General features: G+C 40.2%; 2 protein-coding genes across 6 annotated transcripts in view; both read left to right on the forward strand.

Annotated features, from left to right (window-relative positions):
* The window catches only part of slc12a7b (solute carrier family 12 member 7b), a 62,087-nt gene that overhangs the window by 36,160 nt on the left and 8,851 nt on the right, over positions 1 to 17,076 (forward strand). For 3 of the 5 annotated variants that reach the window (XM_008287715.1, XM_008287716.1, XM_008287717.1), the window contains exons 2-22: positions 107 to 201; positions 1,029 to 1,160; positions 2,802 to 2,948; positions 6,273 to 6,327; positions 6,571 to 6,701; positions 7,011 to 7,252; positions 7,419 to 7,630; positions 8,761 to 8,928; positions 9,056 to 9,154; positions 9,469 to 9,526; positions 10,127 to 10,301; positions 10,396 to 10,514; positions 10,696 to 10,794; positions 11,232 to 11,351; positions 11,783 to 11,887; positions 12,643 to 12,811; positions 13,500 to 13,695; positions 13,932 to 14,101; positions 14,316 to 14,447; positions 14,945 to 15,052; positions 15,492 to 15,608. In XM_008287715.1, coding sequence (XP_008285937.1) covers positions 107 to 201; positions 1,029 to 1,160; positions 2,802 to 2,948; positions 6,273 to 6,327; positions 6,571 to 6,701; positions 7,011 to 7,252; positions 7,419 to 7,630; positions 8,761 to 8,928; positions 9,056 to 9,154; positions 9,469 to 9,526; positions 10,127 to 10,301; positions 10,396 to 10,514; positions 10,696 to 10,794; positions 11,232 to 11,351; positions 11,783 to 11,887; positions 12,643 to 12,811; positions 13,500 to 13,695; positions 13,932 to 14,101; positions 14,316 to 14,447; positions 14,945 to 15,052; positions 15,492 to 15,608 — 2,849 coding nt within the window. The remainder of the gene's footprint in view (positions 1 to 106; positions 202 to 1,028; positions 1,161 to 2,801; positions 2,949 to 6,272; positions 6,328 to 6,570; positions 6,702 to 7,010; positions 7,253 to 7,418; positions 7,631 to 8,760; positions 8,929 to 9,055; positions 9,155 to 9,468; positions 9,527 to 10,126; positions 10,302 to 10,395; positions 10,515 to 10,695; positions 10,795 to 11,231; positions 11,352 to 11,782; positions 11,888 to 12,642; positions 12,812 to 13,499; positions 13,696 to 13,931; positions 14,102 to 14,315; positions 14,448 to 14,944; positions 15,053 to 15,491; positions 15,609 to 17,076) is intronic. The other 2 variants (XM_008287718.1, XM_008287719.1) reach the window with 1 other exon arrangement.
* Positions 16,922 to 17,076, forward strand: part of gfod1 (glucose-fructose oxidoreductase domain containing 1) — a 55,988-nt gene continuing 55,833 nt past the window's right edge. The window contains exon 1 of the mRNA XM_008287714.1: positions 16,922 to 16,933. The gene's annotated coding sequence lies outside the window, so the exon portion shown is untranslated. The remainder of the gene's footprint in view (positions 16,934 to 17,076) is intronic.

Below are 17,076 nucleotides of genomic sequence, written 5' to 3' on the forward strand. Positions count from 1 at the left end.
AAGTCTGAAAATTGAGTCTGGAGTTTTCCTCAACATTGTGTTTCTTTCCTAGTCACCACCCATGCACTGCATTACCTCTAAAGAAAAAACTGCTCTGTTTTCACAGGTGATGGTGTCCCAAAGGAAAACAGTCCCTTTATCAACAACACAGACAATGACAAAGGCAACAACTATGATGGCACCAACATGGCGCTCTTTGAGGTACAGTACAAACATTTCTGTAAACTTTAACTGGATGTAGTCATCGTAGTAAGTAGCAGAATATTTAACTGCACAAGGAAATGTGACTATGTGTTCAGGTCATGAAGGAGAAACCTTCAACTGTGGAGCAAAAACCATTTTTTTTAAGTCAACATTCAACGCCAGGCCAGACCTATAGCTGCAGTTTAAATTAGAACTAGCCTATGAGGCTCAAACCAATAATTAATGCACAGTATACTGAAGCAACATGCTAGTCTGTGGTTAGCTAAATAAGCAGAACACACGGAGATAAAAATACCAATCTCTTGGCTCAACAATGCATCAGTCAAAGAGTTGATTTGCCATAAAAGCCGGTGCATTCCTTCAAGTTCATTCAGCTGAACCTTTGCCAGGTGCTTCACTCTGCCATTTGGCAGACCTCTGTGCTCTGTGGTCAGTGGCCCTTGTATAGAATCAATTAGGCACAGTGGCTTCTGTTTTTCTCCACTCTGCATGAAGCTGATCCAGGCGTGCTATTCTAAGATGCTTTGAACAGTTAGTGAACTGAAGATCACACTGTTCATTTTGTTCCTGGAATAGTTTATCCTTCTTCCCATCCAAAGCCTAATGAAAGCTCAAGAAGTATTTGGGAATGTTCTATTTTGTTTTTTTAATTTATTTATTTAATTAGTATTTATTTATTTGTTTATTTATTTTTCACAGATTTTTGACAATAAAGAAATAGTAAATGAGGGACCTGGTATTTAAGGCAGTTGCTGAGCTGAAAGAATTAAATGTCTAATGCTGTTGTTCAATATGTTAAAAAACAAAAACATTCTCTACTGCAGGAGGAGATGGACAGCAACCCCATGGTGGCATCACTCCTCAACAAACTGGCAAACTACACCAATCTCACCCAGGGGGCCCAGGAGCACGAGGAGGCCGATGATGATGAGGGGCCGAAGAAGAAAACTGTTAAGGTGCAGCAGAAAGCCTTGTTTCTTACAGTGTCTGTAGTAGAGCTTTGAGGCAGTGTTTACATACATTACATATGTGGTACTGTACAGTTGCATATTAACTTCGAAATTTGCTGAACCATCATTACATAACAGGGTCTTTGACCGATAAATCCCTCATGTTTTCTTCTCAAATCTTTTTCTGGGTATGAACCTTATTGTCAAATTCTGTGAAGAACAATTTTATGGTACACTCAGCCATAAAGTAGTATTTTTTTGAGGGAAACTGTTTAGTCAGCCAGTTAGAAATGCACATCGTCTAAAAGAAAGTTTGATAGAACTTTTCAAAAACTGTATTTTAATGACTCTTTATAGTCACTTACGTAGGTGGAAGGCTTGTAGACAGCGTTTATGGACAAATACACTGATACATCACAAAGGCTATATTTTGTTAGAAGCATATATTTCTTCTTATTTCAGGCCTGTATGATCTATACTCTGCTGGTTGGGTCAGAGCTTATTGTAACAATGAAATCCAAACAGAAACACAACATCGGCAGCCCAAGATCTACCGTCTCATATTTCTGAGTCAACACAAGCCTTGTTCATGTTGCCCTTGTCCAACAGTTCATTTGTATGTTCTCTCCTCGAGGACTCTTCGATAGAAAAGGAAAGTTTCCACAGTGCTGCCATGCAGCACATAGATGCTTTTGTAACCACAATTTCAGTCCCATGCCAGTTGCCCCATCTTGTCCACTGTATGGAAATAGGCCTTGGGTACCTCCCACTGCTTGCAGGAACATCTTACTAAAGAAATAAGTAGATGAAGCTGACACCATTGTCGCTCCTCTTTGTCTGGACTAGCGGGACTAGTGCTTTACGTTTGGAGATAGATGGCGAAAAAGGTACCTGCTTGTTAATCCATTTGATCTGTTCAATATTTTGTGTTTTTGTCAGAAAAGTCTATTATATTCCTGTTCCTTTTGCCTTTTTTACATGTTGCGAAACTACAGTTTCTTGCAAGGAATGCTGTATTCGAGATGGAGGAACAGAAGGATGTTTGACACGTTTTGATGCTAGTTGCTGCATAGTACAGGGTTGTTATATAAATACTGTCTTTGTCACTGACATGTAAGTCTTTCATCCAGTTTGAACGTCAGCTCATTTTTAACAAACATTTCTCTTTAGAAAGCTGACCTTCATATTGCTGATGGTGGAATCTTTGACTTTGTACTCTGTGGATCCCTGTGCATGATGCTGCTGTATCAAAGTGATTATAGGAACAAGTCACTGGCTCACACATTAGTGATGTCTGTACATGTAGATCAGGTGCAGTATTTAGTATGCTATAGTGAAATTAATATTTACTTTTTCTCCTATTTTAAGGATTATTTTTTATTGCAACTCTGTACAAAGATAGTTTTGTGCTTTTATTTTTGTGAGTACAGTCCTGACTGAATTGAGTTGTGTATGATATTGTATACAGGTTTTGTTTGCCTCTCTCCTTATTCTGTCCTTGTCTGCCCGCCTGGTTTTATTCTCTCTGCCAACATTGCTGTAACTTTCTTTCCCTAATCACCCCCTCCAGCATACACGTGCACACTTTTAACCTTTTTTCTGCTATGTTGTCTTTTTACTCCTCCCCTCCCCTCTGCCCCACTACAGAGCCCTCAGATGGGGACCTTCATGGGTGTCTACCTCCCATGCCTCCAGAATATTCTGGGGGTCATCCTGTTTCTGCGCCTTACCTGGATTGTCGGCACTGCCGGCATCTTGGAGTCCCTGGCTATTGTTGGCTTGTGCTGCTCATGTGTGAGTACCTAAACTCTGTTTTAGATTTCGTTTGAGTGTGTTACAGACTTTTGTTGCCCACAGTGTTACCTCTTAGGCTACTTATAGCACGCCCCTCCTTTCTGCAGGATTTGGGCTGTCTGCAGCCAGAAATTAATACCTGCAGTCACAGCTCAAGGCCAAAAGAGTATCGGCAAACTGTCTTTCTATAGAGCATCATTAATAATAACTGAAGTTATATTTTCATCAAGCATGCATTAAAATTGAGATAAATTTAGTAATCTGCAAAAGAAACTGAAAATTATTACCATTAGGGTTACAATCACAGAAGTTTATCATTGTTATGGGAAAAAAACAATAACCAATTTTAGTGTAATTTCTTATTTGCACAGTTAGTTTAAATGTTTGCCATTGTACCTCCTTGTGTATGCGCCCAGATCATTTTTAAGAAAAACAGCTTCATGTTTTGCTAAATAATTGATGAGTAGAAACTAAAACGAGCTGGTCTGAGACATGGATATTATTTGTCCTTTAGCAAGGGATTTAGCCTTAAGTCATTAGAGCAATGACGTGTAAGATTATGTAAGTGAACTCAATGTACATACCCAGCTCTTAAATGCATTATGGATACATTAGCACATGGCTGCGAATATGCATATGCCTGTGTGGTTGAGTGTTTATGCTGATATTAGAGGCAGATGCTGCTTTGACTTCGATGCCAGACAGAGGCAAATGCTGGATTGACAGCAGTAATGAATGACCGGCAAGTTGACTCAGTGGCCACTGATCCCTACTATATTTAGCCGCTGTGCCTCTGTATTTCTCATGCTCTGCTAGCTCCTAATGGTACCTGGCTTGACGTGTAATCCATCCATCTGCAAACTGTCAGAAACGTAGTGGCATGCACGCCCACACAGGGCCTGTATTTGCTAATCCCACAGCAGACAATGGATGATTTTATCTTAATCAGGAAAAGTAAAACCTCAAGAATAACCTCAGTTCAACGCTTTTTGCCTTTGTATTTAGTGCTGTCTTGGTTAAATAGGATCAGTTTCACTCACAGTGACAAAGAGCGGCAAAGTATGCAGTCATAGCAAACCTGAAGTTTAATTTTATTCTTTTCTAACTGTAATGCACAATAAAGGCCATATATTTATATTTATATTTTAATATACTGAAATTACTGCATTTTATACCTGTGCTGTAAATGTTCAGAAACCATAGTATAACCCATTACACTGCATCTGTAATGCTACGATTTCATATTAGATTTCATGGCTTATGAACTGTGTGCCTAGAAAGATGGGAACTCCATTTCATATATTATAATCTCGCCAAAGTGCGTTAGTAGGGTTTACCCTGCCCTGCATCACTGCCGTTACATAATAGCAGAGCCAAGCTAAGACAAACAGATTAATGTTCATTTTCTCTGCTTAGACCACATCTGACTTTGCACTGATGGTTCCACGTCAGCCACCTGCTTATAGGTCATATTCTGTGTGCTCTAGACCCAACACCAAAAATATCTAAAAATAAACTGAGGGTCATTCAACTTACACCAGTTCAGATTTAATCTTATTCTAATAATATTTTATAATACGTATGCTGCAAACGGTTTCTGTTGTATTCCAGCACAAATAAATACAAACGGAGAAACAGATTTTTTAAGATAAAAACAAAGAGGCTCTGTGAGTCAGACTGGATCTAATGGCATCAGACCTCATGCTAATATACGGAGAGTACAAGCAAACTTCATTAGCACACAGCACAGCATACAGAGTATTTTCCATCATGTCATGAGTGGTCTTTAGGCTGCATGTGGCTCAGTCACATGTACACAGTAGCAGCATTGTGTTTATGGCTGCTCCCTGCTAGCACCTGGGTTCCCGAAATGCAACAAATCAGCCTCTTATTCACCATGTGACATAAAAAAATAAGACTGGTGTATTATGTTTGAGATTCATCAAGTCCAAAGTTGATTCAGAATTAAAAATTGATTATCCATCAGTGCTCCTGACTCTGTCCAGGTAAACTGCCAGCTATATAGTCCAACTGATAACTTTTAGTTGGCTTTAGTTTCGCTATTATATTCATTTGCTCTCATGTTTGTCGTGTAGAATACAGCTTCATAGAGATTGTGGTGAATGAGATCTTCGTTTTAAAAGCTGCATTATTTTATTGTGACATGGTTCTTTGAATACTGTAGCTTTGTAAGCATATCACCACCACATCACTGTAATTTTTTGGATGAAAGCACCAACAGCAATACCCAGATTTTAATACTAAATTAATGTGATTTCAAGAATTGTGCTTTTTATCATTGTATCCCAGTTAACAAAGTCCATTATTTTATTTTTCGTTCATGACATATTTTCAGTCAAAACAAAAAACAAAAAAACAACCTTGTGTGATGTTTAACCTTTAGTTTGAAAAAGCTTAATAACTGGTTCACCTTGAGAGGGCTCCAAGCACCACTACTGATGAATTTCCACACCATTACAGCTGCCTGTTCAGTGGCAAGTGGATCCACTTGGGACCTGTGAATAGCAGTGCTGTACTTTGCTTTAAATTCTTTCATTTATTTGTGGTCTGGTCCAAGCTACCGAGTAGCCGCTTAGGGATTCAGTGGAAGTGAGAAGTAAAACTGTCTGCTAATTGGCTTTACTCCAACTTGTCTGCCACTTTAAACCGGATGCCCAGCAAAGAGCACAAGGTTTATCTTAGTCATGTCCTTGTCTTTTCTCCTCCTCCTCCTCCTCCTCCTCCTCCTCCTCCTCTATCCTCTCTCTCCTTTACCCTCTATTCTGTCACCTTCATACTTATTCCAATCCCTCTATCTTTCACCCTTTAAGTTTTAACTTTCACGTCTTTTTCTCTTCCTGTCTTTGTACCTCTTATCTCGTCTCGCTCTGCCCTTCTCTCTACTCTGTCCTTTCTCTCGTCCGGAAGCACTGTTAGGTAACAGGCTGATGGAAATATCCTCAACCACAATGACTAATTTCACGGAAAAGCTCGTATCCATTACCAATCCAAAAGATTTAGAGCATAAGCCCCCTAAGAAGTATTTTGACGGACTAAATGCTAGATTAACCCCCCACGGACCCCATTGTTTAGAAAATCCGCAACAGTTATGGAAATAAAGAAGTGTTGGGTGGGCAAGGAGATTTGTTGAGCTTTTTTCATGTTTGATTTTGAATATGTGATGGCCATGTCACAAACAGCACTGTTACAACACTGAAAACTAAGTTAAGAGTACATACCGGCTCGATAATAACTTTGCCTTCCATTACAGAGCTATGAGATATCTCTGTGTAACGTCTTTGTCTTCCTCTCATCTCTCCACAGACCATGCTGACAGCCATTTCCATGAGTGCAATCGCTACTAATGGTGTTGTGCCAGGTAGGTTGCTTTGGTGCTAGAGAATAGATAGAAATGTTAAAGCAATAAGATCTTTCTGTGTTTGTTGGTTGTATGGTAACAGATGCTGTTGTCTGGGGATTTCAGCAATGTGTTGTTGTTTTTTTTTAAACCTTAATGTTTGGCCAATATATTGAAAAGGATGTTTCTGAAGTGTCGATTTAACAGGAGAGTAGTATCTTCTTTCTCATACAAATCCTCCCTCCCACTGTGTTTCCTTTGCAGCTGGAGGCTCGTACTATATGATTTCCAGATCTCTGGGTCCAGAGTTTGGTGGAGCTGTGGGTCTCTGTTTCTACCTGGGGACCACCTTTGCTGGCTCCATGTACATCCTGGGAACCATTGAAATTCTACTGGTTAGTCACGCCTGTTTCTGTTTGAATTATGTCTTTATGGTGTCTACCTTTACCCGTATTCAAACTAAATCTTGTTTTACCGAGACCTTGCTAAATTTTAAACAACATAACATCTAAAAATGTTACCAACTTTTGTAGTTTTCTACATGTATTACCACATTGTGCCTTTAAATGCCAGGATAAAAATATAAGTGCACACAAAGCAAAACCAAAATGAGCTGACTCGGATTTAGTTTTTTGGTGTTTTTGTTGAAGGTGACAAGTGTATAATTTTTTAAATGCTGTCCTGTCTGTTCCCCTCCCATCCAGACCTACATCGTGCCTAAAGCAGCCATCTTTGTGGCAGAAAAAAAGGAAGATGAGGTGGGAGCCCTGCTTAACAACATGCGTGTTTATGGCACATGCTGTCTGGCCCTGATGGCTGTGGTTGTTTTTGTTGGGGTCAAGTATGTCAACAAGCTTGCATTAGTCTTCCTGGCTTGTGTTATTCTTTCCATCCTCGCCATCTATGCTGGAGTCATCAAGACCATTTTTGAGCCACCAGACTTTCCGTAAGTCCAGTTTATAATAACCTTGAATGTTGTATAATTTAAGAGTAGCGTCAGAATAGGTGTATCAGTAAGCCACAGTGGTTCATGGATATGGAATTTAGATGTGCAGCAATTATCAGTTTAACAAGTGTGTAATTTTAAGATGTCGCTTTCTTTCTCCCCACAGTGTTTGTATGTTGGGGAATCGCACTCTGCAGAACCACCAGTTTGAGAAGTGTCTTAAGACTGAGACTATAGATAACCTGACAGTCACTACCAAGCTGTGGACGCTGTTCTGTGATGGACCTGGGCTCAATGCCACCTGCAACGAATACTTTGACAACAACAATGTGACCATGGTGCAGGGCATCCCCGGACTGACTAGTGGAGTCATTTCAGGTTGGAACACTGTGTTTACTTTGCAGGCTTTGCTTGCTGTGTGTTAAAGGATTTAAAAGGATTTATTTTCTGTTATAATATCTGGTTTTGTTACTGTAAATGTTTCCAATTTCTAACCACAACATGTGTGTATATTCTCAAAAGGATCCACGCTTTCTTTATGTCTACTTTAACCTCATGTACCTTGTATAATGAGCCTGGCAAAAGCTAAATGAAGAGGTCCGGACAACGTTTATTAAATCTCAGTAAGAATGTAGACAGTCATGGATTGCAGTGGTTTAAATACAGTGCAAACGTTCATTCCTCCTGTTATGTAACTGCTGGCCATGACAAACTAGTTTTACTGCCAGTCTTCAGTGCAAATGCATTCTTGTCATATTTCTTTTGGGGCAACTGGGCCAAGCATGTGCAGGTGTTGTGATTTAATTTGTGAGGATTTTACTTTCTCTGTATAAAAAGCTCCTTCCTCGGTCCTCGTCCACTTTCTCTAAAATACTTTTCCTTCTTAATTTATTGCATAATACGACCACTGCTATTACTTGTAAAACCCGTACCTTGTTTCTTAATTTGTAAATCAGTGCGTTCGTACAAGCGATTCGATTTTCTTTTCTTTTCTTTTCTTGTTTTTTTGGGGGGGGGGGTTTGTTTTTTCTTGTTGGAATTATGTTGGGTTTCTCTCTATGCTGGGATAGGCTCCAGCCCCCCCACGACCCAAGTGAGGATTAAGCAGTGTATAGATAATGAATGGATGGATGGAATAATAGGCAAAAATATATGCAGAAAACTGTCATTTCAGCTCATAGTTCATGTTTCTACATCCAAAGTCGAATCTTGCTCTGCAGTAGATTGCTTTATTATCATTTTATGTCTCGTTGGTCAAGTGTTTTTCATTCATAAACTAGAATGCATCTCTTGTTGACCAGTGACTAAACCACAGGTTATAAGAAGGTCACTATAGTGTCATGAACCCACTTGGAACCCAGGACACCACTGATTTATCTCTTTACTTCTTCATATGTGTGATATCACATTGAATGGTCTGTTGGGTGAATAACACACTGCTTGTCCAAACTCTGTGCAACACATTGTGCTCTTTGGAGTATTAATCACTGTTTCTGTCACTCTTGTAGAAAACATGTGGTCAGTCTACGGCCCTCTGAGCATGTTGGTAGAAAATAAGAACTTGATGTCTGTTGGGGGAAGTGACCCTTCGCAGGACATCTACATGCCCTACGTCGTCAACGACATCACCACCTTCTTCACACTGCTGGTCGGCATCTACTTCCCTTCTGTCACTGGTGAGACTGATAAAAGCGACACACCCAGCCACACATTATAATGTAGGAATTAGTGTATTTATTTGTCAGTGAAGAGTTTGGTTTTATTTGTAAATATTATTGATTTTGATTTTCTGTCATGTTTTAGGGATCATGGCTGGTTCAAACCGCTCAGGTGACTTGAGAGATGCCCAGAAGTCCATCCCTATTGGGACCATCCTGGCTATTGCTACCACTTCTGTCATCTGTATCCTTAAGCTTTGCACTGCGACATAAATACTAGAAAACCTAACAACAAAGCACACAGGACACTGCTTTTAAACAGTGGTATTACAGGTTGATCAACTAGGTCCTCAGAGAACTTGTAATACCAGCTAAATATGCCAGATATTCCTGCAAGGGCATCCCATATTTGCCAGGTTTATAGGCTGTTAATGGGAATATTTAGTTTTGGGGCCTTTCGAACAGGAGTTACAGCATGGCAGGACTACGTTGGTATCTGCTGTATGTATAAAGCTTTGTCAGTGGATTTATTTTATCTTCCTAAGTAGTGCTTCTCAGACATCACCTGTGTGGTTCTGTTTGGAGCCTGTATCGAGGGAGTTCTGCTTCGAGACAAGTAAGAGCTTAACGCTGCAAAATTCTGTACATGTGTAGTACAAAGTATGCTAAATAAATGTGTTTTCAATGAGGAACTGGGAAAGAAATTGTGTACATTTTATTTAATTTTAGTTTCCGCTTTTCTCTGCTAGTGTCACATATGAACAACATTTTACAGCAACTTTAAGTTATTTCAGGATCAAGAGGTTTTTTTTTTTAATAATAATTCAGAATTTAACAATGTTAACATAAGGAGCATGCTTGTAATTGTATAAACAATTTTTTACAAACAGCTCTGTACTACAGGTTTTAGCATACATCACTCAATGTGGAGGAAATGTGTTGAAAACTATTTTCAGCAGAGAATTAATCCACATTTGGATCTCAGCAGTAGGATGCTGTATGTAGGGCTGAGTCAAAATAAACAGCTTGTGTGTTCATTGTAAATAAGGAAGCCTGATACATATGTGATAGTTTTTAGAAGGATTGTTTTCATGGGATTGTCAACAACTGAAGGAAAATCAAGATATTCATCATCAATACATCTTATGCTGTATATTTTATTAGGAAATTTTCCACCATGGTCTGTTTATTGCATTTGGTTGTTTTTGTGTTGCAGATTTGGTGACTCAGTGAAAGGGAACCTTGTTATAGGTACACTATCGTGGCCCTCACCCTGGGTTATTGTGATTGGCTCGTTCTTCTCCTGCTGCGGGGCAGGTTTGCAGAGTTTGACAGGCGCCCCTCGCCTGCTTCAGGCTATCGCACGAGATGGCATCGTACCTTTCTTACAGGTTAGACACAACCAACCAGCACAAATACTTTCAAGGCAGCCTTCATCTTAATGTGCTTCAAGTTTCGTGCTTGACTGTGTGTATCTCTTCGTAGGTGTTCGGTCATGGGAAAGCTAACGGTGAGCCTACCTGGGCTCTGCTGCTGACTGCTGGGATCTGTGAGATTGGAATCCTCATTGCCTCCCTGGACGCTGTGGCTCCCATCCTCTCCATGTCAGTGTTTGTTTTCATAGTAATATTGCCGTGCTCTCTTTCCATAAAAACAGATCACCAGATGAAAACAGTAATCCCTTGAGTGTTCCACTTCTTAAAACCATTTACAGTCAGTCATAAAGTTTGAGATTTAGGTGATAAGTGAGTGGTATGTTTTGGCTTGTTCTCCTCCTCCCCACAGGTTTTTCCTCATGTGCTACCTGTTTGTCAACCTGGCCTGTGCTGTTCAGACTCTGCTGCGAACACCCAACTGGAGACCACGATTCAAGTACTACCACTGGTGGGTACAAAATTCTACATCATTCAGGTCCTGTCATTTTCTTTCAGACAGTGAAAGAAGTGAATATTAAAAGGTTGATTCTTTTTTTTTCACAAATCCTATCATTGAGATGACTTTTAAGATGCATGCCAAGAATCACACATAAACAAACACTGTCACAACCACAAGAACATCCTTTTAATGTGGTTTATGCGATGATCATCCTCACTGAGATTAGTTCCACAGCACAGGCTAAGGACAATGCAGAACAGCACTATTGTTAGTTGTGGATTGTCATGAATGGATTCTAAGCCTCTTATGTGTCCATTCTAACCTGTTTTCATTTCTTTAAGACATTTCCATGAATTCACAAAAAAAAACATGAATCAGTTCTTTGAATGGATGAGCATGTAAAGATTGAACTGGAGTTGTAAACCTTTTTTTTTTTTCTCCTACAGGGCTTTGTCCTTCCTGGGAATGAGCTTGTGTCTTGCGCTCATGTTCATCTCCTCCTGGTATTATGCAATCATTGCCATGGCCATCGCTGGCTGCATCTACAAATACATTGAATATCGAGGGTAAGATTAACTGCATTTGCCAAACGTTCTTTGGTTTTAAAGCGATGGAGTGAGCAAGAAAATTGAGATGAAAATAAAGGAAAATTGTATCAGAGAGCTGTCAATACTACAAAGAAGTAATCGTAAACAGACTTGCTTACTTTTGATTTTCTTTCATGCGTCGTGTTACAGTACGTTACTTATGAATTGTGTACTCATGTTGCTACAGATAAATTGGGTTCATATCAGAAAATGTACTGTATTACCAAAAACACACAAGCAATGATTCCAACTGCCAAACACTGCAGCGATAATTACAGGGAAGACTTTCTATGTCCATCCAATCGCCATAGTTTTTTTTTTTAAATTATTTTAATTATTAGTGTTTTTCATTCATACTTTTGTATATTTTTCTATAGCGCTGATGTTTATGTATTTGTTTGCCTTACCAGGGCAGAGAAGGAGTGGGGTGATGGCATCCGTGGCCTCTCTCTTAATGCGGCCCGCTACGCCCTGATTCGTCTTGAGGAGGCTCCACCACACACCAAGAACTGGAGGTATGGGATGTTCTGCGTGCCTGTCAGTGGGTGTGTGTGTCGCATCTGGTTACAGTTGACATAGTGCCACCTGTCACTGTTGGGGTGGACAATAGAGAGACAGGAATAGACACGGAGGGTAAATTTGATTAATCTCTTGGTTCTCTACCTAATCTGACAGAAAAGGCTGATAAGCCTCGTACTGTACCGAGGCCCGCATTAGCTGACCTTGTAGACTGTCTCTTCAAAAGCTAAACCAGTCTCACTGGCGTGCTCAGTGTGGATGCTTTATTTAGGGGTGTGATGTTTCCAATTATATAGATAGATTACGTAGGTTTGTGATTCCTTCTCAGTTTCTGTTGTCCTTGTGTTAAACAGCTATACCTCGTATATTGTAGTGAGAATCAAAATGAGTGTAGTTAATATTTTCACAATGCCTCTTCAGCGTTATTATGCTTTACACAGAGCTGTTATTTCATGACCTAATCATACTAAGATATTGTAGGCCTATAAAAGGATTTTTGATCTGTACATCTAGTATGTACTATACTGTGTGTTTTTTTCTATCTGCTAATGTAACACTTAAAATTTCCCCACTGTGGGATCAATAAAGGTTTAATCTATCTTTCTAATTCTCTAATTTTGTTGGACAGACATATTTGTTGCTCTTCCTAAACCTTTCAAAATTTAAGGATAGACTGATCTCTTCTGGCCCTCCTCGGCAGGAAAATAAATAAAATCTGACTTTGTCCCCTTTTCCTCTTTGATGTGTCCAGACCCCAGTTGTTGGTGCTCCTGAACCTGGACTCAGACCAAGCAGTTAAACACCCTCGACTGCTGTCCCTCACCACTCAGCTGAAGGCAGGCAAAGGCCTGACAATTGTTGGGAATGTAATTGAAGGAACCTATCTCACGAAAGAGGCAGAATCCAAGAAGGCTGAGCAGGTATAGTGGAAATGCACACACAAGTGGAAAAACATGCTTATTAAATGCAGACACAAGTATGTTGTCATTGATACTGATTTTGCCCACAACTTAAAACGTCTCATTCTGGACTCTGTTTGACCAAAACTGACATATCATGGTCACAGTTACTAATGATATACAAATTGTATTTTATACTGTTACTGCTATACATGGGCATTTCTCGAAAAGTAAATAAATAAATAAAATAGTTTTCTTGAAGTGTTTCTTATTCACAGAAAGCAGATAAACTCTGCCCCCTACTGGCCATAGCGAACAACTAAAATGATTCTTACATTCTGATTTGACTTGTGTCCTCAAAACCCCTTTTAATCTTTGGATTACTTTTTCTGCAAAAGCAATCTTGTGCAGAAGCAAATGCCAGATCATCATCATCTTATTGTTAAGTCCATCAGTATGAACTGTCCTGGATGGATACTAAGGAGCGTGCTGACTGTACATTTTCAGGTAGAAACAAGGTTCGGTCAATTATTGTCATGGTTGAGCAAGGAATGTTCACTATTGAGTAGCCAGGGCATCTTCTCCAGAAAGACCTATTCTCTCAGAAATCAGTGGAGCATTAATAATGCAATAATTTCCTGTTCTACCTGCTTCGTATTAAATATTAAAAATCCTGTCCTCTGCTGTTTTGCTCTCTTTCTCTGCCCAGAACATCAAGTCTTCCATGTCAGCAGAGCGCACCAAGGGTTTCTGTCATGTTGTGGTGTCTTCAAACCTCAGAGACGGCTTCTCACACCTCATTCAGTCTGCAGGCCTGGGAGGCATGAAACACAACTCAGTCCTGATGGCGTGGCCTGGAACCTGGAAACAGTCCAATGACCCACAGTCATGGAAGAACTTCATTGGTATGGTGCAGTAGACAGCTCAAACTGAATTGAGTGTGTATAAAAATATATATATAGAGAGACAGATAGATGTTAACACACAGTGAAAGTCCTAATTACACTTCATCTATTGCATACTTGCATAACTGTTTATGAAATAATTCCCCCAAGTTGGCAGCGACTTAATGTCTCATAGACACATACCGATCGATAGGCCACGTCTCTCATAGACGCTCTGTCTCTTTCTGTCTGTCCAGAGACGATACGGGAGACCACAGCAGCCCATCAGGCCTTACTTGTGGCTAAGAATGTGGACAGTTTTCCTACCAACCAGGACCGCCTGGGGGAGGGCACTATTGATGTGTGGTGGGTGGTTCATGATGGAGGCATGCTGATGCTGCTACCCTTCCTGCTGCGACAGCACAAGGTTGGTTGTCTCTGAAATCACCTCAACGCCCACAAATCTTTCTTATCAAACACATCTGGCATCCTTTCATGCCCATTTTATCTACCTGGCGCTTTCCTTCCCTTCCCTTAAAAAATGCTTTACCACAGTAATCTATCTATCTATCCATCCATCTATCCCTGTTTGACTGTTGTTATTTCTCTTCCACCAATAACTGTGTCTTTTCCTCCTCCAGGTGTGGAGAAAGTGTAAGATGCGCATCTTCACTGTAGCCCAGATGGACGACAACAGCATTCAAATGAAGAAAGACCTCCAGATGTTCCTTTATCACCTGCGACTGGATGCCGAGGTGGAAGTAGTTGAGATGGTGAGGTTTGGATTAACAGAATAGCACAGCATTACACCCTGTAGTGGGAGCTGTGTGAGTGCATTGGTATCAGACTGATAGTCCTCAAACACAATGCTTTCATATGCTGAGGATGCCGTTTTTTTGAGTCACAAAACAAAACCTCCAGATATCTAGTGGTTCAGCAGGAACCTCATTCAGATCAAGGAAGTTGTGTTTTTCTATTAACTGCATACATTCAGTCAGAAAAATGACACACAAGACATGCAGATTTACAGATTCGCTTATGGTTTTAAATTTGTTGTTACTTTTAATGAGATTTTGATTTTTTTTTTTTGATGTTAATATCACACTTTACAGATTGTCTAAAAATCAGACAGACAGATAAACCTGAAAGACAAACAATATTTACAAACGTCTGTGAAGGCTGCACCTTTCCACGCCGGCCTGTTTAGCGTTCAGAAGTCTTGTGTCTCCAGCTCATGTTGGTTACAGTTTTTCTTCCCCGTCCTTTGCAGCATGATAACGACATCTCAGCCTTCACCTATGAAAAGACACTGATGATGGAGCAGAGGTCTCAGATGCTGAAACAGATGCAACTTTCCAGGACTGAGAGAGAAAGAGAGGTAAAGTGCACTTGAACACAATCCTGTACTCGTGGTCTGTTTTTCTGTAGCTGCCTTCCAAATCAGTAAATGCAGTATCTTTCTGCTTGTGTCTTAAAGTAAATATTAATGAGATGAGCTCATAAAAACACCCTGAGCGAAGATGGCATTTGTTTGTACTGAAGTCATTTTAATACATTAGTTCAAGTGTATGTTTACATACAAAATAATGGTTAGATTGCATATCAGCACAACCCAATTTAATAGTTTGTTGCATACAAATCACACCAAGATGATACAGTAGGAAAAAAGTCGTTCTGCATTGACATAAATAACAGTCTATGTAGTTTAATAAGGACGTAATTTAAGTCATACCTGGCCAAACATCGAGCTATATGACAACTGGCCCCTTTCCCTGTTCATCTGCCACTGCCTTTCTGGGCCGTGCCGCACTGCTCAGATTCAGAGTATCACTGACGAATCGCGTAGCTCAATCCGGAGGAAGAACCAGGGCGCTGCCGAGAACACGAACCTCAGCCGGCAGTCCTCAACGGCGGAGGACACTCAGGAGGACGAGGTAGCTTGATTTTGTCAACCCACTGTCCCTCACTGTTAGACACACAGGCCTGTCTTCACAAAGCATCTTTAGTTACAGTTGTTGCTCCCCTTTTGACAGTTTTTGATCCCATTTGTCATCATCATGGTTTAAAATCTGGATTCAGAAAATCTGAAAAGCATATTTACCAGATGTTAGATATGAATGGTCAGTGTGGCATTGTGAGTTTATCGTTCTAATGTGGACATGTGATGCATATACTGTGTATTTATTACATATATGAGGAAGAAGGACGGCGAGAAGTACTGGTGTTGATTGAAAATAGTGGGCATGTAGGTGGTGTATTTTTAAGTGAATGTTAGCATAGATACAGTTTTATGTACACATTGATCTTCCTAATATAAAGCATTGCCGTGGCATTCGAAATATAAGAATCAGCTATGATCATGTTAGAAAGGATTTGTTTGCTGTCAGTTTAAATATTTTTTAAGGTTCCCACCAAGTTTCTTAAGCAGTAGTTTAGATTATGGGACTTTCTCTTCAGCTGGACAGCATTGATGTTGGGAATGTTGTTTGTAGTTTGGCTCTCTTTCCCATGCTTCTCTTAAAACAAATGTCTAAAGCATGTCTTTAGTGTCACATTAGCCGCTGTCCCTATAGTCGGTGAGGAAAAATGTTCTTTAGATAATCCATGGTGCTTTTAAACCTTTTCTGCGTGGGCTTATTCGTAACAAACATAAGCTCATGGCTGATTTACCATGTCCATGCAGTGTACTGGAACTATTCCAGGATACTAAGATGATGGATGCTTCATCAGAGACTTTACATCTACTAGAGCAGCTCAGTCTGGCTGAAACCAGTTGTTCTACTGTAGAATGCAGCAATGTGAAGCTCTGGTTAGCCCAGGACTGCAGACGGGTCTTTCACTACAAGCCATTTAACATTAGGAAGTCTGATAAGTGCCTTTAGGCCTTTTAGTAAGGTTACTGGCTTACCACCTTATTAATATCCCAGAAAGAGTAGCGGTGCAATCATTCCAGATAGCATGCATCTTGTACAGCTGACTTTTAAACGGCACGTCCAGATTGGCGCAACAGTAGTGCTACTTTCTGTGTAGTCATCAAGAGCTGCTTTGTGAATACCAGCCAGTCACACCCTAGAACTGCTGCCCGGCATCCCGTCACCTCCATGATCCCACCTCATCCCCACTCCCCCAAACATGTGAATGATAAAGGTGGACAGTATTGTCTGAGAAAAGTGGACATAATTCGTCTTAACAACTTTTGATGCTGTCAAACTCATGCATGTGTTGTAGGTTTTAAACAATCTACGTTTGAGTCTCTTCAGTGAGTTTGTTCAGGACAAACATTACCTTGATCCCGTTGACTACATTGTGACGACAATTCTCTTCATTCTCTTAACTGTGGCATGACAGTACTGTCCTCTCTTTTTTTTTTTTTTCCCCTTTTTACCTTCCCCACCATTTTGA

Source organism: Stegastes partitus, unplaced genomic scaffold (assembly GCF_000690725.1).
Source record: "Stegastes partitus isolate 25-593 unplaced genomic scaffold, Stegastes_partitus-1.0.2 Scaffold516, whole genome shotgun sequence".
NCBI classification, from domain to species: Eukaryota; Metazoa; Chordata; class Actinopteri; family Pomacentridae; genus Stegastes; species Stegastes partitus.